A 27,891-nucleotide genomic window follows, 5' to 3' on the forward strand; every position below is an offset into this window, starting at 1 on the left:
TCGGGAGCCGATAAATCAGTTTTGCCGGCATCTCCTGGTCAACTACCGGTCTCAGGCATCGTGCTCAACGCCGCTAACGGCACACGGATCCGGACGAAAATCGCTCCACCTCGATTTGGGACTTACAAGGCCATTCACGTGGACCTTCGAGATAGCCGATGTCTCCAGGAGCATAATTGGAGCAGATTTTCTTCACTATTACGGCCTCTCCGTCGACGTCCGCCGTAGTCGCTTGGTCGACTCAAGCTCGGGGCTAATGTCGAAAATCGTGCCTCAAACCACTGTGCCGCAAACCATTTGCGCGGTTTCTCAACCACACACATGGATCGATCTGCTCGCGGATTTTCCAAAAATCACCCGTGAGTCGCCAGTGCCCGCCGTTTTTCTGCATAACGTCGAACATTGCTCGTCGGGAAAAAAGACGGCTCGTTTCGCCCATGCGGGGATTACCGCAGGCTGAACGCCGTCACCAAGCCGGACAGGTATCCCCTTCCACATATTCACGATTTCACGGGCAACCTATACGGCAAGACAATTTTTTCAAAACTAGATCTGATACGCGCGTATCATCAGATCCCCGTCGCACGCGATGACGTATCGAAAACCGCCGTGACAACTCTGTTTGGCTTGTTTGAATTTCCCGTCTTGTATTTTGGTTTAAAAAACGCCACCCAAACGTTTCAACGTTTTGTTAATGACGTCCTCCTTAGTTTCGATTTCGCTTTCGCATATATTGATGACGTTTTAATCGCGTCGCAAACCGAGTCGGAACACGAAACGCATCTACGCTCAGTCCTCGGACGTTTTCAAATGTACGGGATAGCAATCAACGTCAACAAGTGCGTTTTTGGCGTCCAGCAATTAAATTTTTTAGGCCATGTCGTTAACGGCGATGGTGTCAGCCCGTTGCCTGAACGGATTAACGACATACGAGAATGGCCCCGCCCGTCGACCAAGAAAGGACTCCAACGACTACTGGGCTTGATAAACTATTACCACAGATTTATACCAAACGCGGCTCAACTACAAGCGCCGTTGTTTGAACTTACCTCATCGGTAAAAGGGAAGGATGGCAAGTTGTTCTGGACACCGGAGGCTAACGAAGCATTCGACAAGTACCGCAACGCTCTCGCAGATACGTAGTGCTTATCACACCATAAACCAGATGCAAAACTTCGAGGACCCGGAACTTCATATTGATTTTATTAGTTAATTAATATTACTCTACTATTATTATTTTATTTTTTAACGATTAATCGCTTTCTTTTTTTTTATCTTATCCGTTCCTTTCTCATATCTTTTCCATTCATACGGTCACATTTTTACTTAACATATTTTTCGGACACACTTTCATAACTCACAATTTGAAACCGGTGGTTCAAACAACCATTATATATGCCAAATTTGGACAAGCGGCTAAAATTTGAAGTAAGCAATGACTATCTAGCTAACTTTATATGAAGAACGACATTATGTCGTCAACCAGTATTACCGACCACCCGGCGCCGACCAATATTAACAAAAAACGTAAAACAAACGAGATAACATTATTTCTATGGAACCATATTACATAATCTAATAAATGATAATATATTCAAATAATAGTACGATAACGAACTAGTGAGTCATTAATAATTGTTATACCTATTACCTAGTATCAACCTATAAGTTCTTCATTCATAAAATTGGGAATCGGTATAGCGTCTGCCGTTCGTTACAAGTGACGGATGGTTCAGGTCCGATTAGCCCGTTCCGGAACGGTCACATTACACATACAATATTCGTTATATTTTATAACTCTAAATCTATGAATTCTAAAATAAATGTCAACTATCAAGGCATTAAACTGAGCACTGGACAGTGGACAATAATTTTATACTTCTGGTTTTAGTGAAAATGCATCAATAACCTAAAACCAATATGTTATTTTGTATTGTTGTTAAAAAAATCGATTGGTTGCAAATACAATTTATTATTTTAAGAGGATGCCACACCACCACTTTATTATAAAATATAATAGGTATAAGCTATTAATTTAATCTAATGAATAATTGTAATATTGAATTTTAGTGAAGTAGTGAACACACCATACATTGTTTTTCATTGTGTCTGTAAATCTAAATAAAAACTAACAATATAAATATGTTTAAAAAGTAGGCCTCTAAATTTAAAATCATAATATTAGGTATATGCTAAGTGTACGTTATTGCTAAGTCTGTGGCCTTTGAAGACTTAAAACACAAAGGTTGAAGATGGTATATGGATGTTTTTAATTAAAAGAATACTTTCGATAGCAAGAATATGATTAGGTATGTATTTTCATGAGCATAAATTTAATACACAAACAATGTAATAAGAGTCTTGTTGCAGGTACGTGGAGCAATACACAGCCAAGGCACTTCTGCCTCTGTATGGCGAAACGGCTGGTATTTACGCAAAATTGCCATCCGGGTGGAATGGAAGGAGTCATTGGCATCCCCGCATTGGTGACCTTTTTCCAGTTGTGCAATTGCTAATCTTCGAGTCCGGGTCGTTGGTGAATTGGCAAGCTGTCCACTGTTATTCGCGGAACATTGTCGGATACATAATTTATACAATATTTAATGTGTTTATTTGCGCGTTTTCGCAATCTCTAGTTGTACAAAGTATACGGTTTCTTAGTATTTGTATAAATAAATTGAATTTATAATTTACATTTATAGTGTTGTTAACCTTTTGGTTACGTACAAAGTAGAGAAGGTTGTACATTAAATATTATTAATATTCAAGGAGAAATCGGCTATTTTGCAAATCTTGGCTAATTTTAGCAAGCCATTACATTATATTCATCGATATTTTATAACAAATTTTAACTTTTCCTATAGTTTAAATAATCTTTTCCCCAGAAACCTTTTTATTGCGAGGGACAAAATTATTAGAGCAGTATCTACAGTATATTTTCCAAAATTTTCATTTTTTATTTAAGAAATATTTTCATAATTCTTAAAAGAGAATTTTATCTGTGTTGTAGCGTTTATATTTTTTTGATACCAACACTTACTAACTTTAAATAAACAAATGAAAAAAATAATTGCTAGGTCTCGGATTTATAATATGTATCTATTAAAAAAAACCAGTAACAAAATATTAAAAATAGCTATCTTGTGCACGCCACATAAGCGGTAAAGACCTGGTGGGGTTTCAGGGATAAATGGATGTCCAAATAATCTAACCAAAACAATGCTATTGCGGGTTTGCCTGTTGGTCAAACGACAAACATACATAAGACAGTAGACACTCCACAGTCGACCCCTTTTATTTTTGCCAGTGCCCGTTATCGATATCGTAGTGTGTATTTTTCTGTATATTTAGACTTTAATTATAATTTTAAAAATGAGTAAGAAAACCAGTGATGTTTGGCATCATTTTAGTACACTGAATAGCGAAACGGCTAAGTGCAGCTATTGTTCCGTGACATATTCTTTCAAAGGCGGTTCGACTGCGAACCTTAGCAGACACTTAAAAAGAAAGCATATCATTCAGTTTGAAGCGAGAAAGAAGGTACGTACCACTGAAACAGACGTAAAGTTAGAACAAGATCTCGACAATCCGGGTGAGGTTATATCTCAGGCTATATCCCAACCATCGACTTCTAAAACAAATACAGCTTTAAAACCCACTCGAACTCAGACACTAAATGCTTTATATATTCCTCGACCTATGTCCATTGTAAAATCGCAACAAATCGACGAGCAATTAGGCGTGATGATTTCAAAAGAATTTCAGCCATTTAGTGTTGTGAAAAATATCGAATTTAAAAAGTTTGTGAAAATGCTCAATCCCAGTTATGTAATTCCTTCGAGAAAAACAGTTTCAAAATCCAGCAGTTATTCCGCAGTTAGTAGAGAAAACGAAAAATAAGATAAAAAATTATTTAGAAAATGCCCAATATATCGCGTTTACTACGGATAGTTGGACATCATTAAATAATGATAGTTTTACTGCCATAACTATACATTATATAGACAAGGTAGAATGCGTTTTGAAAACCCACTTATTAGGCTGTTATTATTTTGAAAAATCGCACACCGCAGTTCATTTATCCGAATTTATGAACGAGTGTTTTAACAAGTGGGACATATTAAATAAAATCAAAGTTGCCGTTAGTGATAACGCAGTTAATATTACGAGTGCTATAGGCTTAAACAAATCTTGGCGACATATTCCGTGTTTAGCACATAAAATTAATTTATTAGCGCAATGTGGACTGGATGAAATAAAAAATGTTCATAAAAAAATAAAGAGTATTGTAGAATTTTTTAAGCGGTCTACAAAATCGTATATAAAACTTAAAGAGGCACAAACTCAAATGGGTGTACCAGTTTTAAAATTAATTCAAGATGTTGCTACACGTTGGAACAGTACATACGATATGTTCCAACGATGTATTGACATTAAAGAGCCATTAATATCGACTACAGCAATTATTGGTAACGTCGAAAATTTAACGCTAGATGATTTTAACATAATGGAGCATTATTGTAATATTTTTAAACCTTTCAATGAAGTAACAATAGAACTTAGTTCTGAGAAAGGTATTTCCATTTCAAAGGTTATAATATTAACTAATGTCTTATTATCGCGTATTAAAAAAAAGAAATAAATTTAACACCTGCCATTTATTCGATGATTTTAAAAATGGAGAAAAAGGCTGAAAATAAGTTTGAAGGAATAGATAATCAGCCTGTTTTGACACAAGCAACTATCTTAGATCCACGGTTTAAAAAAAGAGGCTTCAGTGAACAAACATCTTTCAACCGTGCTTATCAGAACATTATCAAAAGTCTAGCTAAACTAACTAAGTCTAGTCGAAAAAAAAAATACATCAAAAGACCATGGAATCATTGATGCACAATCCTGTGAAGCTACAAATAAGACGGATCAGTATGAAATATGGAAAGATTTCGATTTCCAAGTATTATTATCATTATTTTTTTATAACTATTTTGTACTGTACCTATTTTATTTATTTAATAATTATTTTTAATTTTCCGCAGTCTTCGTCAACTCAGACTAGTGTGAGTACTCCAACATCACAAGCCATTATAGAGTTGGACAAATATTTAAACGAGCCCTTGTTGGAAAGAAAATCGGATCCTTTAGTGTGGTTGTTCTGAGATGAAAAGGATTTATCCAAATTTGTTTGATCTCATGTTGCTACGATTGTGCGTACCATCAACTTCAGTACCGTGTGAACGTACATTTTCCAAAGCTGGGTACACCATAACAGACCGTCGCAATAGATTGTCCACGAAAAATACAGAGGCCTTGATATTCTTAAACAGTAACTTATAAAAATATTATACAAATTTTATTTTGATTACTATTATAAAAATTGTTTTAAAATAATTTTTCATAGGATGTATACACGAGAATTGTTTATACTTTATACTTATTTTTTTAATTTAATAATGAAAATGTTATATTTTGCATTATTAAAATTAATAGTTAATATATAATATAGTATAATTAATTAATCATTTTATACTAAGCATAACTGACATTTATTTAACTTCTTAATTTTACAGGGAATTTTTTAAGTATACATATGTCTGTGTTGTCTGTCTAAATGGTCGAGATTAGTTGGACGCCCAGTAACGAATTGATAATTGTCCCACTGGGTATCTACCCAAATAATAATGGTCTAGGTGGAGGTTACAGCAGGCCCCGGACATTTCTGTGAGATCACGGAATCAACCCGCTATGTTTTCGGAGGACAATAAATACTATCATTGTATATATATATTATGAATATAAGAAAAAATACACTTAAATATATAAATATAAATACACTATTTTGTCCTCCGAGAATATGGCCGACTGATTTCGCGAGCGGCATAATATGCTGCCCGTGTATTTTGTTATTAGTGTCCATTCTGATTGTTGTATTCTGTAGTTACGGGTTTAAGTTTAGTTAAAAAGATCGGATTAGAAATTGGTCATTGGAAAAAGTGTACAATGAAAAAAATGGTTCAGGGTAACGTATGCAATTAAGGAAAACTGGTTTTATCCCTAAATTATTATAATAATATGGGTGCAACACGATTGCAAACGGTCGTTATCGGCACTGCCTTTTTCCATAACACGATTGCGAATTACTCAGTGATACAATTTGATAAAAAACCACAACTTTTAACTTATATTTGGAATGGTGTTTACGTCATAAATGCTAACGTTCAAATAATATTATTTGTTATCGTTAAACAACAATAGTGACTATTATCGGCGGACAATTTTTAAACTAAGAATAATATATGTGTGATTGTTATACGATTTGACAACGTCAGTAAAAATAAACTTTTAGGGCCTCGCCACACTATGCGGAACAAAATATGTTGGTTTCAATTATAGATGACACACTAGTGCGTATAACCGGTTCCGGTCGGCGACCGACCGCAGCATGTTGCGGTCCGGCGGGTGCGTAGTGTGGCGAGGCCCTTAAAATATCAATCTCGTGCCTCGTATTATGTCTGTTAAACCAATGAAGCGTTAATAAAGATAAGGTTATTTGGAAAACCACGACAATACAAGATAACATTTCATTTACTACTATATATAGGTATTTGGTTAGGTACAGGTTATACTCAGTACAAATAGTACCGTTTGTCGTTGAATGATAAAAAGTAACTATTAGAACGATGGAACGAATCATTTGGAATCGTTCCTTCTAAGGAACGATACCGATTAGAACGATTCCTAGAATGGAACGAAAATTCCCAACACTAATAAATTAGTTGTTGGGTCATGCCAGTGTAAATGGAATTTAAGGTCCATATAATGTTTATCAATGTAAATGTCCTATAAAATAGCGAAATCATAACATTAAGATTTTTTGATAAGTCATGTCGATGTAACTGGAATTCGAGGTAAATGTAATTCGAAGCAATAATTAAAAATGGAACTTCGATGTAACTATAAATCGTGGCATAAAAAATAATAATCGTCGAAGCTATTGTCATTCGTAACAAAAATGTCGGAGTAACATAACATCGTAGCACGCAACATTCGTGGTAACTGTGTTATCCCGTTGTCCTGTATCACGTCTTATCAGTATCAGAAACGGAAATTTATTAAACCGATAAGGCATAAGAACTTGACAATAATATTTGTTTTTTATAATTAATAATTTTTTTAAATTATTAAATTAAAAACTCGTTTAAATTCTAACGTTAAAGATGAGTTTGATGCAATTTTACCAGTTTGTTTATGTGGGGCTCAAATTTACTTTAAAACAGCCGTAAATCACCGCATTCGGTGAAATGCAGTCGATTTCTCTTTTTAGTTAATAGCGTTTCTACAGCACTAAATTTACATTCAGACAAATACGATAATGGGAATGCTATCAAAAATCGTTGAACAATCGACCATAATCGGTTACACCGCAAAACGTCGCCCGACAAAACGCCGCCCCTAAAAAAACCGCCTTCCAATAATGCCAACACTAACAATATGAGTAAACAATATACGATTATTAATGGTGTTAGTTGTAGCAAAAAAAAAAAAAAAATAGAAAACACTGATCAAATACTTGTACCTACTTTTAATGTTTATTACAAATCAAAGGTTATACAAATTTGTGACTTGGAAAATGAAACCAAAACTAATGCAATAAATAAACTTTTTTTTTTTTTTGGAGCCACACCACTTTTACAACGAACGAACCAATTTAGGTATACCAATATAAAAACAATCTGATGTATTTTTCATAGACAATCTTTAATTAAAATAAACTGAAGAACTAAATTAATCCGTACTCGCGACTTCCACCAGACTTTTTGTTTATTAAGAAAACAAATACTTAAGAGTATACAAAAAACGGCAGGTCTTATGTGAATAATAACAACTATTAAAGCATAAATTTGGGCTGGGCACAAATTCGAATTTCCGGTATGTCTCATCTGTTGTCTTCGCAGAACCACAAAGAATATGGACCGAAAGGTTAATAACAATTAAACGACGGCTATTATATTCCAATTCTCTATTGAAAAAAGAATACACGTTGAAATGCAGTGGCGCTGAAATCGTTTTAAGACAAAAACATCACATCTAAAGAGTCACGTGTGTTGTCCGAAACGTTAAAGGATGATCGAATTAACCCCTTAGATAATTCCCTTTAGGGATACTATAGTCCCCTAAAAAACAAAATATTTATAAAATTGAAAATGTATAGTAACAGCTAAAACATATTATGATTATATTCCAAATGTTTACTTATTAATACTTATTTTGACTTAATCTACCACAAACCAGACAAATTTTACTACACTCGATAAAAAATTGCAATCATTTAAATAATATCGCGTTTGATTTAATACAATCATCATTTGGTATTGGTCCTATACATTTTTTCATTACTATCAACGAGTTTTTATAAACTGACACATTATTTATACACTTGATAAAACATTTAACACGTTAATTAATATTACATACCTACAATTTATAGTAATTGGGAACTCACATTACTCACTCTAAACACTGACGACGCTATGAAATGTTTCCTTGATGCCATACACTCATCAATTCTGTCGTTTGTCCCTAAAGTTTACATTCGTCAATCTTCTTACCCACCTTGGTTCACTCGAGAGCTAAAACACCTCGTGCATCTAAAAATCCAAGCCCACGCTAACTATAAAAAGTCTCTCTCTCTTGCCAACTACCGTTCCTTTTCTTTTCTTCGTGCTCGCTTTAAATTCCTGTCTAAAATATCTTATAAAAATGTTATTGCCCGAACTGAATCTTCTCTTTTATCTAATCCTCGTTCCTTTTGGTCCTTTATTCGTAAATCTCGCTCCTCACCATCCATTCCCCCCAATGTCGTCTATGGAGATTCCACAAGCTCAAATCCCTCAGAAGCAGCCGCTCTATTCTCTAACTTCTTTTCATCTGTTTATAATCTTCCTACCAGTTCATCTTCAACACCACCTACTAATTTTTCAGTCCCCCAGTTTAATCTTCCTAGTCATATCTCCTTAACAGTTGATGATGTCAGTAATGCACTCAACTCTCTTCGTAATATTAAGTCCCTTGGTCCGGATGGCATTCAAGGTGACTTCTTTTTCAAACTCAAAGACGTAATTGCTTGGCCACTTTTCATTCTGTTAGCCAAATTCCTAGATTCCGGTATTTTTCCCTCTATCCTCAAAGTTGGATCTATAACTCCCATCCATAAGTCGGATGACACAAATAATGTCACCAACTACCGTCCCATAACCATCTTACCACATATTTCTAAAATTTTTGAAATTATCGTCTTAAAATACATTCGTCCATCCTTAAACCACATTCTTGTGGATGAGCAACACGGTTTCGCACCAGGTCGCTCATCCACAACGTGCAACTTAGTCCTCTCCTCTTATATATTCGACTCCTTCCGTGAGCATAGCCAGGTGGATGCGATATATACTGATTATTCAAAAGCGTTTGATCGAGTAGATCACTCTCTTCTGGTCAAAACTTTAGATCTTATTGGTATTGGCGATCCTTAACTATCTTGAATACACTCGTACTTAGTTGATCATTCTCTTTATGTCTCGGTTCTTGACTCACATTCTTCCTTGTTCACCCCTTCGTCAGGCGTCCCACAGGGCGCTGTTTTATCTCCACTCCTTTTCGCCTTATTTGTAAATTCTGCTTCTTCAGTTCTTTCCCACGCAAAACTCCTCATTTTCGCTGACGATATGACAAATCTTCCTTAAAATAAATTCCATCCGTGATTGCCACTTGCTCCAATATGATCTTGATAGATTGGGTGCTTGGGGTGAGTATATTGGTCTCTCTCTTAATATTCCCAAATGTTCCTTCATAACCTTTACTCGCCTCCGATCACCTATCCATTTCTCATACTGCATCCACAATATTCCTGTTATGTCTTCTGGTGACTCAATACGCGACTTAGGATTCACACTTACCCGTAACCTCTCCCCAAACAAACATATAGAAGAGATATGTTGTAAGGCGCTCAAAATTTTCGGGTTCATCCTTCGATCCTCTCAACTATACCATCTTGCCCTGCCTCTCAAAACCCTCTACTGTGCTCTGGTACGACCTATCATTGAGTACGGTAGTGGATTGTGGGACCCAGCTCCCGCATAGGCCAGTGCTATGCTTGAGAGAGTTCAGCGAAGGTTTCTCCGTGCTGTTGCGTTCAGACTTCATATTCCTTGTCCTCCCCATGATTACTCTCCTGTCCTACAAGCTCTGGGCCTTCCAAGCCTTGCGGATCGTAGACAGGTGAGTAATATTTCTTTCTTATCCAATCTACTTAACGGTAAGATTGATTCTCCTACTCTTCTATCTCTCGTCAGCTTTAAAGTTCCACCTCGATCCACTCGCTTCCATGCTCCATTCCACATACCTCTCTCATCTACAAATTTCCTTGAAAACTCCCCCATCACCCGTCTAATGCGGACCGCAAATAACGACCCCTCCTTTTTGTCTTAATCATTTAACAAATAATGTATTAATTTTAATTCATCTTATTAAGAATATTGTTTAACATTGTAAATACTATGTACATTTTGTATTTTGGGCTTGACCCGTAGCATTAATAATAAATAAATAAATAAATATACCTACTACTAATTTGTTTGCAAATCACTAATGCAATCATGTGAGATATTCCATACACCGAGTACAATTAAATAGTACCTAATTAGTTGTACTGTAAGTATAAATGGCACTACTATACAACATATAAATAAGCATAATATAGACTATAGTATGTATTACAACAGAAATAATGTTTTTAATATCTATATTTAAAACTAACTATAGTTAATCTAAGTAATTTAAGTACATTTAGATTTGATTACATAAATAATATGATGTGCATCTGTTAGATTTAAATCTCCTATTATTTTCGGAACGAAGTTCCTTATCGCGGGTTGGCGAAAGGACCTAGCCGAGAAAAATGTAACGCGTTATGAAAACTATATGTGGTGCGGTCGAGCGTGATAAGTTCCTAGGAGTGAGTGGTACCGGGTTCAAATCCGGCTCCCTCTCAACACTTTTTGCATTTTTTTACAACTTTTATGGTAATTTATATCGCAAGAAGTCTAAAAACTTATAAAATATTTATATTTTATTACTACAGAATACATTTTTACCCCTAAAAATACTAGATAACCTACATTGCATTCGGTGTTCGTCATTTATTATACTTCTCGTACTGATGATTGAATAACAATTTTTTTTTGTATAATTGCACTATTTTAGAAATCAACCTGTAAAGTTGTAGGATTAAAAAAATACTGAAATATAATGTAAATTAATTTTTCATGATACATATTATAATTTGGTTTGAGAAAATTATGAAAATTAATAATTATCATTGATATACGTCTTCAATATGTTACCTCATTACATTTCATTGTTATGTTAATAACCGTTTGTACCAAAGTAACTATGAGTAATATTGTACGATCTCCGGCGTTGACTCGACGGTCAACTGAATCAAAAATAGGCGATCAACTAATTTTGAGTCTTCTGTCTTGTTCGAATCAATGAATCGTTTTTAACCCTTAACTTGGCACTGTATCTTTTTGGATACTTATAAGGTAGCGCAACAACAAGATGATCAACTGTATTAAAATATCGATATTTTTATTTAGAATCGATATCATCTCATGCAGCCTGCACTAGGAATGGAGTACGTACAGTTCAATTTTTTGATTATTTAATATCGATACCATCATCCAGTTGCAATATAATTATAAACATTATATTTTATAGTTATCGATATTTAGATACATCGTTATAGTTTTATCAATACCAATAAAAATATATCAATATATCTGGGCAGTAGCATCATTTGGGGGGGGGGCATTTGCCCCACCCTCAATTTTTATGGGCTGGTCAAATTTTCGATACATAAGGCCGTAAATTATCTGTTTTTTATGCAACTACCTACATTTACTTACCCTATAATAAACCGTCTGAACTGACTACCAAGTATAATAGGTATGAAGGTTTATAATATTTGTATTATTACTGTGTTGTAACTAAATGTTTTGGAAAAAATATTTATATTTGTAAATTAACTGTTTACGCCGTGGCTACAACGGTGACGTGTTCATTCTCGATATTTTTAGCGACGGGAAAATCCCGTATTTGTTTACATTGGTGTTGTTGCCACGGCCGCACAACATTCTCGGTATATGGTATTTTTATCTACAGCAAACCCAACCTGTTTGTTTACATTGGTGTTGTTGCCACGACCGCTCAACATTCCTGCTACAGCCGGCCCTCCGACCAATAAGAGTACTCGAATCCGCCACACCCCTGACCAATCAACAGCACCTATGCTCCAACATTAGAATATATAAGGAGGTCCACACCAGCCTAACAGTCAGTCTTTCAGAGGGATCGAGGAAGTTAACACCTGTTACATTCAAGTCCAGATCCAGCCAAGTGCTCATTCAAGAGCCCATTCAAGTCCATCACTTCTGGTGTCCACTTTTTGGCGTCCACTTTTCGGTGTTCATTTCCCGGTGTCCATTCATTTCATTTATACGCAACATTCGCCATCGGCGAAAACATTAACAGTGGGCCGATAAAAATGTTGCCCCGCCCTAAGAAAAACTTTAATGTCGCCCTTGTATCTGGGTCATTATTATCATGTAGGTCATGCTTAATAAAAATGGAATAAATAAAAATATGAATTTCAATAATAATAGTGTTTATATAATGAAGCTATATCATTTGTCCTAAACTGAGATATTATATCCCTACCTACTAATTATTAGACAGCTTTAGTTGTAGATGAAACAACACATTGGATATAATGTATTCCAAATTTGTGAGTAGATATGTCACAGTGACACACCGAAAACGGCCAATTTTGCTGTGTGAAATTCTCAATAATATTATTAATCGTCAATATGCCATTATTTCTATATGTATTAAATTCGCAACGGTTATCGACTATTTTTGGAGATTTATTAGGTTTCTAGACAAAACAAACACATTCCTTCGCCACCCCATAACCCTTCTGTTGTCCATTCGATTGGACGCCTCAGTCAGCGGTGGCTTTAAATTTTTGTTTTGTTTATAAGAAGATAAGTTATACAGAATGTGCCAAACACCCAGTGACAACCGAATATTAAAAACTCATCACTACAAACAAATATTATTACACATACTCTTCCTTTGTTCTTAATTATTAGAATTCGCAAACATAATGCATACCTATTGTAAATGACTTTTGTTACACCTCATCTGAAACTAATGGCCATAGATAACAAATATTTTCGAGGGCATAATTTCTAAGCACTACATATTTATCTATTAAATAAAATAAAAATGCTGCGCTACCTTATAACAATATTAAACTTTTATTCAAATAAACACTAATAATTTTTGGGTACTTCTTTGTACGTTCTGTATACTATGTACAACATACATACCTACTTATTTATACCTATATATATATATTTATAGCTCTTTTTCCATCTTCTGTCCCTCCCTATACACATATATATTTTATATAAATATTAATAACAAAAAATGTTAGAATTATTTATAGATTTAAAAAAAAATAAGTACCAACTAACCAATCAAGTTCATACTTACATTGGGTTCATTCGGTTTTTATCGAGAGCTCAGACAACACATCTGTCCTATTTTTTTTTTTGTACTTTTCGTTTGTTAATAATGGAACACGAAGTTGTCGACGGGTTTTGTAAAAATAGTAAGCTGCATCATTTTAACGATGGCTTTTTTTATCGCGTAAAGAAAGTTAGACTATCGTCTACCTCACTAAGTTGTATAAAACCTAACTGCACTGCGAGAGGTATGATTTATTGCTATATATTATTTTAGCAAATTAATCTTTTTTTTCAATATGAATTATTTGTAACCCGATTGTAAATGGAATACTGAAGTAGTTAGTAGTTAGATGTAATCGTACTTATTTTACGAATACACAATAAAGCAGTGTACCATTTAAGTATAACTCAACAAAAGATTTTTTTTATTAGGTAATACTCCACTTAAATAGAAAAATATCTTTTAAAAGGCTTGAAATAAAAATCGTTTTATTTGATTTTTTTAGCAAATAACACTATTTTCCAAAGAAAAAGGCCAGCACCATGAGTTGCCCTAGTACAATTTATAGATATTAATATTATAATTTACAAAAATTGATCAATGGGTTAATTTTCATGAATATTTTGTGGCAATTAGTATTTATATTCATAATATTTTTTTATAATCTGATTTGGTATATAACATAACAATGATTAAAGGGATTGAAAGCGGACGGTTTTTAAGGGGTTTTATAAAAGGCAATATTTAAGAAAAAAGCAACTTTTCGATCATTTTATTTAGTTTCAGGTTACTTTGTAAAAATAACCTTACAATTTATTCTCCGAGTAAATGCCATTTTGTACCTACAAGAAATTAATTAGCATACTTAATATGATTGGATTTTAATTCTGTATAAATATTTGAGCTCATGAGCTTTTTCCCTAGGTTACCGTGGAAGTCGGATTAATAAAACAATATATAGGATACTAAAAACTTAAAAAATTAAAATAGGATTTAAACACAATTTTAATTGAAATAATAAATTGTTATTTACACAATAACTTTGAAAAGAGGCCGATAAACTTGACATTTTTTATATAAAACTCAAATCGGACATTCTACGTAGGCGTAATTTTGTCAGGATTTTAGGTCTAAGACTTCGAAAAAACCAGTCCGCTTTCAATTCTCTTAAAGGCTGAAAACAGTTTATAACATGAAACTCTTCTTGACACAATATTGTATTTCTTTTTATTATATAAAGGACTTATTAGGAATGATAGATGTGAAGTGATCGGACTTCATAATCATGATCCTGACATGGAATATTTGTCCGCTGTTCGTGTAAAAAGCCAAATTCTTCATCGATGTGCTACAAAATTGACGGCCCTAAAAGTCATTTATAATGAAGAAATAGCACAGTAATACCTACCTTTCTTAATAATTTAAAAATTAATATCAATGACGGCAATATATTTATTACATAATTTTAACTGAGCTGATTAATCGTATTTAAAACTTGATGTCTCACAAACACAGACGGAGGCAACTGTGGCAGCTGAGCTGCCTCACTTACGACCTATTTTATTGCATAGTGATCTGTGATCGTTTAATTTATCCATAAGTTATTTTCATAATATATTTGTAATTAAAAAACCTAGCAAGCGTAAAAAATTTTTGAACCTAAATAGGCGTAAATAATTGCGTAGTTAATTATAATTTAAGTATATTTTGAATCAGTAAATTGATAAAATAGATGTACGTCTTAGTACACTTTTGAAAACTAAGTCATGCTGTAAACTGTGTTCATTTTAAAATGTCTGTATTTTCCTCTTAATTTAATAGAAGTAGCTTAATATAAGCATGTTGTAAGAGTTTTAGACTATTATTATTAATTATTTACAAACTACTAAAAAGACAAGGTTTTTTTTTATTATGTTTCAAGGAAGTTATTGTTTCTATACAACAGAAGGAACGATGCGCTGGGGCGATGTCCCTACATTTAAAAATAACATTATATATTGCCTACCCTGTAATTGAAGTCCGCAAACGCTTGTGGTCATTAAAATGCATATTAAAAAGTTATTTTATACATCTAATTAGCATATTTCCATAGAACACTCAATGACTGTATACCTATAAAGGTATTTCGTAAACCTTTCTGTTCAATAATAATAAAACAAAATTTGTTTTATTATTATTGAACAGAAAGTATTTAATACTTAATGACAGTCCTATCGTTTTTAAATATAAGTACACTTAATATTAAAATTAAGTTTTCAAATCAATCAGCTCAGCATAAGCATAATTATTAAATAGTTTAAGACTTACATATTCTATACTTAGATTAAACCACGTTAACAATCAATTGGCGTACATAAGCTTCTTGAGAATAATGGAACGGGCCAGGGCCGAGGCTCAGCCATCGATACCCCAGACTCTCTTGGGATATGCGGGCAATTTGTCCGACCTAAGGTACCGCCATCTATTTGTAACGTTTAGCAACGAGGAGTTGTATAGGGGCTACATAGATGGAGGTGTAGAAGCTGGCGAAGCAGTGGTTTTCATTTCGCCTGCAATGACGAAGTAATAATTTAACTAACAATGAAAAAATATGTGTTACAAAGAAAACATTGCCTTTTGTCCCAAAAACATATTTCTTAATTATTTTTAAAAAATACAACTTATTTTAAAGAAAAACGATAAAAATTTGTATAAATTAATTTCTTTCAATTATCTATTATAAATTATCTCCAACAAAAACCCAACAGAGAAAATTGGCCAAGTTCCAAGGCTAAATATCAAAGTAGTGATATTTACATTTCAAAGGCTTATCTAAAGAGGAAACAGAGATATGTGGGTTAGAAAAACTGGGTGAATTGGTTCGTGTAAAGATAAACTGGCATTACTGAAACTTGGCCTAGCGCACTACTGTGCGCTCAGATAGCTGCTTGTAATATTTTGTGGACAAGAACAGCAGCATATTTAATTTTGGTCCAATAGCAAATAGTCTTATACCATTTTCACAAATTAGAATATATAATTGCTTACCTAGATGATTTTTTTTTTATAGACAATATTATAGCTTAAATGTAATTTTAGTTAATCAGGCAGTTCACATGAGTTACATGTAGATGGCACGTTCAAATCGAGCCCTATTCAGCCTCAAACTGAACAAGTTTTAATTATTATGGCTATTTACATGGATCAGGTAATAGAAAATATATAATAAATTAAAAAAACCATTTTTATGAGTTTACGATTAACATTTTTATTTATACGTGTACTAAGGCTTTTCCGGTTGCATTTGTGTTGATGACAAGGAAGACCGAGGTCGCGTACCGGTGCGTTCTTGGATACATAAGGGATTTTATTCCAGGCGGTATTCAAGCAACAAACGTCATTACTGACTATGAAATCGCATTAACCAATGCACCGAGGAATACTCTGCCAGCTGCCAACCTGCAGCGCTGTTGGTTCCACATGGTTCAAGTATGAAAAATGTTTTTAATAATTCTCTCATCATTTCCGGTGCTATAAAATTATAGCGTCGCGTGTTGCCATTTAAAAATGTTTATGGTAATTTATAGGCACTCGAGAAAAATGGTAAAGAGTTTGGCATGCGGCGACGTGAATATCGTAACGACTTGCCGTTGCATAACACGTTCCGCATGTCGAAGGCTCTGGCCCTTTTACCGGTCGAGCACATAGCTGAGGGTACATAATCTGATTAAAAAAGAGAGTAGTCACGCGGAAAACCAACAAATAGCTCGTCGATATATCAATTACTTCGAGAACCAGTGGATGAACCGTAAGTGTTTAGTACTGCAGCAAATCCTAGAAAACGGGTTTTTCAAATCACTTTGTATTATTATGGATATGATAATATTCATTAATTTTACCTAAATTAATAAAGATTCATAATTATTGTACAGAAGCCTCCCCCTGCCCCAGTTGTAATACTAACAAAAGAAAAAAACAATTTGATTTTGTTTTATTTTCTCTCAGTACTAACATAAAAGTGAAATGGGTACATCTATATGAAATAAAGATGCTTGATAATAATTAATAGTTAATTACTAAAAACAATACCTAATATATCCTCGAAAATGAGAAAATAGTTATTTAAAAAATAATTAATTTACATTTGTACATAGTGGAGAGGAAATGACAGAGTGGGTAAGGCATTAGTGTGTTTGGCACTCACTGTTGCCGGCCAAAAAATCGTCTGGTAAAAAGAAGCCGCCATCTCTCCGGCAATCACAGCTATAAACTTTTAAAACGCTCATAAATCCAAAAAATTAATTTATTATTATGTATATAAAATGCTTGGGGTTAAAAAAAAACTAATCAAAAAAATATTAATTTTTACAAAAAATTCTTTTGTTATCTCATTGTATAATACTTACTATAGGAACCGGTGCGCAGAATTTTAGCGTTTACGGACAGGCCAGGAGGATTGGTGATAATAAATTATGACACAACAAATCCTAATTTAACCAATATAAATCCTAATAATATTTCAACTGATAAAGCTTTTATAAGCCCTGAAGAACCCTAAGAGGATATCCAAAAGCAAAGGCACGAAAAACTAAGGTAAACAATCGCCGAAAAGGTAAAAGTACCATTTTAACTGATATCCCAGAAAAAAAGTGCAATCGAAGAAAAAAATTTAATTAAAAGTATTCATGGGAAAGAAGTAAAAAAAAATCTATTTTCAAAAGGAATTAAACAAAAAACTAAAGTAACTAGAGATGAAGAAAATCAGATAACAACAAAAAACAAACAATTGACTACAACTAACAATGACCTTGAATTATCTTCAGATGAAGAAGATATATGTGGAAAAATTACTCCAATTGTCCTTATATCCGAAGATGAGATAAATTATGAAGATCTCGCTACCTATGAGGAACTAGCCAAGGATCCAAAAGAAGAAGACTATTTTTTAGTTCAGTTTAAAACATCTAAAGAAAGCACTATTTTTTATATAGGAAAAATAATCAAAAGAAACTGATGTAGAAGTATCATTCTTAAGAAGTTACAGAAAAACATTTGAAAAGTTTCACATGCCCGATGTCCCTGATTTAGCATCTGTTTCTATAAGGATGTTTTAAGAATCCTCCCTTCACCAAAGGTTGTAGGGTCACACTAAAATACAGCAATCATATTTATTATTTGAAATTAACTTAAGCAATTTGAATTTAATGGTAAATTCATAAGTAACATAAAATATGATTGATGCATAATAGGTGATTTATTTGAGAGAAATAAATTACGTACTCTGAATTTGATATTTTTTTATAATTTTATAATTAGGTATTATTCATTTTTTATTTATAACTGTTGAATTTTGTATTTTATTATTATTTTTATTTTATGTTGATTATAAAACACAAGACTATGTGAGGGTTAAAGACTGTTGAAAGTTATGTATTTTAACAATAACTGTTTTCAAAAATGTGATAAATACGTACTACAATGTGTTTTTTGTAGATAGTTATCAAAGTAGAAGCTTATGATACCATTAATTTAATGTTTTCATTATTTCTTTGAGACCATTTTTTTGAGCGATATTATTGAAAGTCCGGCCACAATTTTTTTTTTTAATTTAATAATTTCAAATAATGAAATAACAACAGTTTTCTCTTAAAATTAGAAATTTGATATGATTTTTTTTAAAACAGTAGGTAATTATTACTCTTCGCTAGGATACGAAATTTGATAATTATTTTTATTGATACCAATCTATAGATTATTTTCAATTAATTTGTTTTAAAAATACTCGTTTAATATTAATCATAAATTGTAATATCCGTGTAAAATCTTAATCGTTTAATCAAAAACATTTATTTTAAAAATTATTGTTTTTGTGCAAAATGGAAAACGGAGAACCTCGTCCCGCGTTGTCTTTGGTGAGGATACACTATAAGTACACTGTACATACGAATCAAATACTTTAAATCAAATATTGGAATGCAATCAGGTTTCGTTTTGCAACAATGACAACAGCACGGAAACAAAGGCTACCTTTGAAAACAATTATCTGGATCACATGAGCAATTTGAAAACAAATTCGACACCTTCCCCACATACACTCACTACGATGGCCTGTGCTGTTTGTGCGTACGGTTGACTTAGAACCGTAATCAGTTGTTGTCACCTGTTTAATTTAATTACCCTGTTGCACACAGCGTCTAGTATAACTAAAGAAGTAGTAGCAAAGTTCTGCGAGAGAGGCGTGTCCATGATCGTCGTGTGGTTCAACGAACTATCCAACAAAGAGTGCCAGAAAATGATTTTCGAAATCCGCCAAGGCGTTTTCAACTACAGTTTGAAAATCAATCGTATACCCTACTCGTTGGCCATCGTACTGAATTTGGAAGGACAAAAAATATTCACAGGCAACATACTTAAAACTCAAGTACGCGTACAAGGTTATATATAGTTGCAATTTTGTATAATAATGTGTTAGTATTTTTATAGTAATTGCAATGCAATAGGAGCAATTAGACCAAACTGAAGGTAGCCTTTTATAACAATTAGGCGTGAATATTCTAAGTAGACTTCTTTACCCGATTTACCTCTAAGGCTGTAGTAACCCAACTATAATATCATGTTATCACAGTCTGAACATATTTGCTTTTTATTTCGCGTTCCCGAATCGTTTTAACTGTTTTAAACTAAATAAAATATATATATATACAGGGTGATCCAACTAACGTAAGACACTCATTTTCTCTGAAAGTATGAATATTTTGCGAATTTTTTTTTCCCTAAAATTTTAGGTACATATTTAGCTACATTTTTCAATATTTAGAAAAATTTTATCTTCAACCCTTATACGTTAAATAAGTACGAACCTCGTTTTTTCAAATGGGAACATATGTTTTAAATTCCATAAATATAAAGACAAAAAATCTAAAAAAATGTTAGCGTTTGAATTTTTAATTTTTATCCATTTAGTCGTTAGCTATGACTTTGTAAAGATATTACATTTTCTCTTAAATATTGTTATATTTCTTTGGTTTTCCAAAGACCGGGAGCCAATAAAATACTTATTTATGATCGCATTGTCCGATAGATGAGTACACAGATAACCAAACACAATAAAATGTTTTGTGATATTTTGTTTGACCAGCGTTTCATATTTATAGATTACCGACTTTTCTAACACACCGTCATGACAGGTAGGTTGACAGACCTATATTGACAGCAGCTAACGAATGGCTATTTAACCACAACAATCAAAAACCGTGGTACAAGTAGGTTGATAACTGCTGCTATGATGATAATACAAAATATTATTATCATTAGTTATCATATTTTTCTACTATCTATGTTCTACATTCAACAAGTAACAGCACAGTACAACAGATCATTGTTATGCTATTTGAAAATTATAATTTTTAGTTTTTATAGGTAGTAAACAATAGCTTTAAAATTTGGCTTACAATCTCATAAGTACATACATTGAATGGACACGCGTTGCGAAGCGTTACTATTATTTGTTTAGTTATGTTCAATTTATTCAAAATATGTTCTGTGCTCAAATAATTGTTTTAAACAATTTACACTAAATAAGGAATTTTGGATTTAATTTGCTTACTATTTTAATTCTACAGTAAATATTTAAAATGTTGCTTATTTTACATTTATAACTAACTTTTTTTTATTATAAAAACAACTTTATTAATAAAAAGTAATGCAATAAAGTGGACTGTGTTTAAATGATTAAGTTGTCTAAAGACTAGATGTTTGTAAACAGTGTTTTAGGAACCTACAACAAAATCACAGTTAAGTTTGAAATTGTATTAATTATCAACTTAATTTAAGCCGGTAGTTCCAAACTGTGATTCAAAATACTTTTACTTTTTTTTCTGTTTTCCCCATCTTGTTGGCAAAAAAGATTTGATTTTTCTGTAACGGTAAATTTTTCAACATCATTGATATTTCATTTTTTTTTAAGTCAAGTTATTTCTTATTTAGATCCCGTTAATAAAAATATGGATCAATAGTTTGTGACTCAATTACACAAAATCACACAGTGATACTCAAACTTCAGAAATAAAGTTAGGGTTTGTGTCACGCAAACATTAAATTATCAGAACTTGTCTCTTTTATTTTATTAATAACTATTAAATTAAATAGTTTATATGGTCTTATCTTTTTATTAGTACTTACTAATTATTATTATAACTTATAAGGTGTATAATGTTATAATAATAGTGATTCTTGAGCCTTTATAATAAAATATGTCTGTTTCAAAAATTTCAAATTGAAAAGTGAATTCTTTTACAGTTGAATCTGCTATTTTGATTTTCCGTATAATCAGTATTTTCTTATTTTTATTATTTTCTTCACTATTTAATATCTAGAAAATTAAAAGCTTAATAGATTTTAGTTGTTTAAAAAGAAAACCATTATTTGATATTTCCTTGTTTACTATACAAATTAAAGTATTGACATTATTAAACTATTATAACGGGTACGTTTTACTAAGATTATGTAAAAGTGGCAATATTAAATCAAAAATAGCCTTAGCTAAATTGTAGTATCTAAATTTAACAATTATTCTGTAATAAAACACATTTTTAAGGATTTAAATTTTATGGAATTTGTACGCGACAAGTTTGTCTGATTTTATACACATACATACATGTATACTATATTTATGTATGAATACAAATAATTATAAAATCAATTATACTAACTTATAATGCATAGTTGTTAAAAATAAAATTTGTTTACCTTTAATGATGCAAATAATGGTTAAAAGAATATTTGCTGTAATGCGTATGCGACAATTTTCCTACTTTAAAGAGTTAAAAATAATTTTTATTAATTTTTACTGTGTAGTTTACAAAATTTGAACATTGATAACACATAGTCAAACAATTGTGTTGATAAATTTCAACGACAAATATATAGTATAGTATAACATTTAAAGAACAATAATAATCTTTTGTCTGATAATATAAGTATTTAACTAATAAAATATTCATAAACTAATTATTAATACAACAATAAATTTAAAAATTACAAATGTTACTTTTTTGAAAATATTCAATCAAAAATATTAAACAAAAACAATATCTATACATTTGAAATTGTTCAACTTCTATAATACTGATTTAAATTTTTTTCTTTTAACAATCGTTGGTAATTAAACAAATCTAACAAAATCAAAATTCAATAAATAAAATTAACTATAAGAATTATCTTAGGCAAGTTCTAAAAAATAATTTACTTGATTTACTGAATTCATTAAATACAAATTAATAGAATTACTACTTTTTTAAAGAGAGAATTATTGTATATTAATAAATTTGATATAAAATTTAACTTTGATAGCCAAATACCTGTGTCAGTTATAGCTAAAACTTTATGATAAAATATCCGTAATGTATGTCAGACACACAATATATGGGTTATATCATTGTAAGAAATAACTAAACTGAAAGCAGACATTTGAACTACCTTAGATAAGTTTAATCAAATAAAAATAATATACTTACATATTATTATAAATATTGGTATAATCAAGAAGCGATTCCTTGTATGTAGTATTATGAAATTCATACATTAATTACTGATATTTTTAAAAATAAATGAAACGGGTATATGAGTATTATCAACCCACATACACAAATACATGCATAAATAATTATTTTAAGTTAACACAACACACTTTTCATTCAAATTGCTTAGTGTTGATATTATACATTCACATGAAAAAATGTCACATTAGAAATAAATGTTTTATACTTATAATTTACACCTTGATATATAATTGTAAGGTCTTGGGTCTGATTGGAAAGACATTTCCATAGCAATTGATATGTCATACTCAAAACCAATTTTACATGATAACATTGGTTTTTAAAAGATGAAATATTTTCAGTAAAAAAGCATTCAACCTAAATTAAAAAAGCTAATTGAAATCGTATTGAATTAAATTACCCATTAAACTCTAATAAACTTACCTATTAAATTAATGCTTTATATTTATAATTTACACCTTGATATAAAATTGTAAGGTCTTCAGTCTTGGGTCCAATTGAAAAGACATTTCCATAGTAATTGGTATAGCCTATTCTCAACGCCATAGATATTTCTGACATGATAACATTGATTTTTAAATGATAAAAGATTTTCGGAAAAAAGCATTCAACCTAAAATAAAAAAGCTAATTGAATTCGTATTGTATTAAATTATCTATTAAACTTTAATACACTTACCTATTAAATTAATGGTGTGTCCAAGAATGTAACGTCAAAATAAAGTCGAGAGCAAATATTATCAATTGATATATTTAAAAAATTATAAAATAACGAGTTATGACATAACTACAATAAGCATGCTATCATATTTACTATAAAGTAAAATGTAAATTTACTAACATTTTTTAATTAAGTTTGCAATTTCTCATTTCACTAATGGAAAACGTGTGAACTTCGAAGTCGAAATTTGTTGGCGATGAGGTTATGTACAAATAATAAATATAATGCGATTTTGTACAAATAATAAAATATATTATGGGTACTGGTCACTCGATTATTCCGTGGTAACTGATGCATAGTTTAGATACTAGATTTTTATCCGAGATAACCAGCTAATGACTAGCTCCAGCTAGATTAGGTTAAAGTGTAAAGTCCGTTATCCGTAACAGTCTACCTTTCGTCTAATAATGTATGGTTATTTATTATATCTGATTATGATACGGAATGCGTTAACATCAAATTATTATTATATTTGATGTGATGACCGTCGTAATAAAACTACTTGTCTTTGTCGAATCGAATGAAATTATTAAGAAATATAGACAAAAATTCAAATCTTTACAAAGTCATAAACAGCGAACAAATGGATGAAAATTAAAAATTCAAACGCTAACATTTTTTTAGATTTTTTGTCTTTATATTTATGGAGTTTAAAACATATGTTTCCATTTGAAAAAACGAGGTTCGTACTTATTTAACGTATAAGGGTTGAAGATAAAATTTTTCTAAATATTGAAAAATGTAGCTAAATATGTACCTAAAATTTTAGGAAAAAAAAAATTCGCAAAATATTCATACTTTCAGAGAAAATGAGTGTCTTACGTTAGTTGGATCACCCTGTATATATATATATATATTTTAAGCACTATGATAGGTACCTAAATGAATATAAAATATATGTAAAGTTTTCACGACCCCTCGTGTCCTATATTATTATTATGTCGTTAATGCTTAGCCAAATCAATCGACGATAAGATTATCGACCAACGAGTATGTGTACGTCACCAACGACGTCCAGTACAGGGAAATGTGCTCGCCGGATCGGATTTACGTTGGTGCTGAAAATATTATGCGATTGAAGCAAGGCGACCCTATATACCTGGACTACGGCAAGATCGAATTGGTCGTACAGAAAGTTGGTGAGGACCGAGTTGCTGTGTGGTGTTTGCCACCAATATTATACTAGTAACTTGTGCAATAATGCGACTTGTTGCGTGCGCAGAGAACGAAGAGTTGCACTGTCTGATCAAACGAGGCGAAGTCCTGGGATCCAAAAGAGTTGTGCACATACCGGGAATACCGATACCAGCTGTACTTACCGAGGACGACGAGGAACGCGTCCGCACGGCCATACAACACAAAATCGACGTAATACTCATCCCTGGCGTTAGGGACGCCGCCTTTGTCAACCGAATAAAAGATTTCGTCCGTGAGTACAATATAAGTTATACAATATAATGTTAAGTGGCATCGGGATAGACGTCAGAGATGGCCTTTTGTTTAGTCAATATATATTGTAAATCAAAGGAAGGAACCACGCCGATAGAGGATACCTATAGGGATAGACGTTAAGAAGTGAAAGTAATTCATTTATTAATAATGAAGAATTGCAGCTGGTGGAGTGGATTGCCAGACAGAGAAAATTTGGAAAGCAGAGAATTGTGTGAAATGAGATGAAGGAGAATAGCATAACGTGTCACACATAGAGACTTGGCAATGGGTAACTCAAAATGTGCTTTGCAAGGCCCTTTACACTGGTAGGGGTTTCGCTCTCGCAGCTCAAGACATCATAATGAAATGTTGATTTTATTATTAGAGTTCTGTAATTTCAAAATAATCATCATAAGCGCCTATGAGCAAGGTAAAACTGTAGTTATTGACTACATTTACGGTAGTAGGAAGGGGGTAAGGGTAGTTGAATGCCTTTTAACCCTTGACCCCTCTGGTGAAACTTCCAGACCCTTTTTTGACTAGAACTAAAACTATCTGTTTACATAGTCTGCCGACTCCTATTTGGTGGCAGGCTACTGTCGACTATTGTGCTCATTGAAAATTCTTGGCCTGAAAATTACCAGCTGTTGCTAGTTTAGCAAATTTAATTACGCTTTTTTGAGATAGGCCTCGAAAAAGGCTTGGACATTGATTTTTACGCCAAAATCGACAACAGTATTGGGCTGGAAAACATCGACGAAATTTTGCCAATCGTTGACGGAGTGTTCCTCGACTTACCTAGTCTATCTATGGAAATAGGCCACGACAAGATATTCATTGCTCAGAAGATTATTTTGTCTAAATGCAACATAGTATACGATCACGTCATCGGACCGTCCCTTTGGATATAACAAAACAAAAACTGTCTCCGCGTTACAGGTGGGCAAGCCGACCATCACTCACGGTTCGTTTTTGTCTTCGATGGAGAACATGTCGATCCCCTCGAGCTCCGAAGTCAACGACGTCATCAACACCGTACTCGACGTGACCGACGCCATTTACTTAGACGTCACAGTGCGCAGTAGCTTTCAAGTGCACTGTATTGAATATCTGTCTCACGTGTGCCGTCGAGCAGAATCCGCCATTTGGGAACAACAGCTGTTCAACGAGTTAAATCACAAGGTTTGCCTTCACGTTTGTCATTCGATCAGTCGATACTCGTTGACATAGTCCATCGGTTAAATTTACCTTTTTCGTGCACACCCCAGTCCAAACCGAAAGTCGACCCCGCTCACGCGTTCAGTATCGGCTGTGTCGAGGTGTCGCTGAAATGCTACGCAAAAGCAATTGTAGTCATCTCCACTTCCGGCCTGTCAGCTCGGACTATTGCCAGATACCGTCCGCGGTGTCCGATAATAGCGATCATCAAACAGGGAAAAGCCGCTAGAAAGTTATCAGTATGGCGCAATCTAATTACGGTTCACTTCTTGAGTGAGTTTCACAAACAAAATATATCGCATTTTTTAAACCGTGGTTTTCGTGAATATTTGTAGGTATACACATTTAGTAAAGGGTAAAAATTAAAAATACCTTATCCTCCACATCAAAGGTAAAATAAATTTCATAAGAAAAATAAAGTGTTCATGTTAAATTGATAATATACCTCATAGCTAAAGTGCAAAATGTATTTTTGTTAGAATACAACGATTTATTCATAGAATAAGACTTTTTGCTATCTGTGTATATTTTAAAATTTTAAAAGAGATATCGAAAAAAATTAATAAACAACATGTTGAAAACATAATTTCAATTTTACTCCTTTTAAACTGTATTAAAATCACTCAATCGAAGAGTTTGATTCTCATCGCTTCAATAAGATTGGTTCGGATTTTTTCCCATTTTTTCTGGGTTCTGGTTCCAACACTAATTGTTCGAAATTTAATTTTAACAGTTGTATTATTGCTGTATCTGTTGAAGTGTTGATGGCAAAAATAATTTTAAAAATATTTAAATTAGGTAAATAGTATATTAAATAGCCTGTGACGTTTAATTTTTAAATGCTTCTATTAATCAAAATATGGACTCTTCAATTAAAACAACAATAATATTGTATTTTTAAAATTGGTTATGTACTACTTGTTCAAAACTAATGCGTTAATACAATTTAATGTACTTAATCGTGTGTATTCATTCGTTTTTTAGCGGCACAGGAAATGGAATGGTCAAAAGATATCGAAGCCCGCACAAAGTTTGCAATGAGTTTGGGTAAAACCAAAGGAATATTGAAAAATGGTGATTTAGTAATACAAATGTGTGGAAATAAACAAGGTGTTGGTTTTACAAATACTATGAGGCTGTTGCATGTGAATTCAAATGATGTCTACGAATAGTAGAACAGTTTTGAAGTGTTTAACTAGGTATAATAAAATATAAAAAACGTATATTTTTAATATTATTATGTGAAACAAAATAAAGACTACTGACAGGTATAGTGTAGTGCTTTCTATCGGTTCATTATAAATAATCAACGGGGGATTCATAACAAGAACTAAAGCGCGCTGGTGTAATCACACAAAACGGGATCTTGTTAAAATATTATACAATCATAATTTAT

The 27,891-nt window shown here is 32.4% G+C and overlaps 1 protein-coding gene and 1 long non-coding RNA gene across 2 annotated transcripts; one reads left to right on the forward strand and one right to left on the reverse strand.

The window, feature by feature from the left end:
• The first annotated feature begins 256 nt into the window (after positions 1 to 256).
• Positions 257 to 27,667, forward strand: LOC126845429 (pyruvate kinase-like). The gene is made up of 10 exons (XM_050584083.1): positions 257 to 359; positions 18,390 to 18,514; positions 19,550 to 19,685; positions 19,758 to 19,987; positions 24,802 to 24,996; positions 25,080 to 25,275; positions 25,965 to 26,149; positions 26,217 to 26,459; positions 26,546 to 26,768; positions 27,480 to 27,667. The coding sequence occupies exons 1-10, from the start codon at positions 257 to 259 to the stop codon at positions 27,665 to 27,667; spliced, it is 1,824 nt and encodes a 607-aa protein (XP_050440040.1).
• On the reverse strand, positions 22,797 to 24,133 carry LOC126845362 (uncharacterized). The gene is made up of 3 exons (XR_007686769.1): positions 23,805 to 24,133; positions 23,550 to 23,738; positions 22,797 to 23,483 (listed from the first exon to the last, which is right to left on the reverse strand). It is a non-coding gene; the product is annotated as an uncharacterized LOC126845362 (long non-coding RNA).
• Positions 27,668 to 27,891: the final 224 nt, after the last annotated feature.

The sequence above is a fragment of the Adelges cooleyi genome, unplaced genomic scaffold, assembly GCF_023614345.1.
Source record: "Adelges cooleyi isolate 19-005CV unplaced genomic scaffold, UGA_ACOO_1.1 ACOO_flye_CR_arks_rails_tigmint_CR_PRNA_784, whole genome shotgun sequence".
Classification (NCBI taxonomy): Eukaryota; Metazoa; Arthropoda; class Insecta; order Hemiptera; family Adelgidae; genus Adelges; species Adelges cooleyi.

What these genes read in the sequence shown, in the direction of transcription:
- LOC126845429 (XM_050584083.1), top strand. Translation starts at nt 257, where the DNA reads ATGTCGAAAATCGTGCCTCAAACCACTGTGCCGCAAACCATTTGCGCG. An exon ending in AGAAAGTTGGTGAGGACCGA is followed by an intron (nt 24,997 to 25,079) that starts GTTGCTGTGTGG and finishes GAGAACGAAGAG; the next exon opens with TTGCACTGTCTGATCAAACG. An exon ending in CCGAATAAAAGATTTCGTCC is followed by an intron (nt 25,276 to 25,964) that starts GTGAGTACAATA and finishes TTTTTGAGATAG; the next exon opens with GCCTCGAAAAAGGCTTGGAC.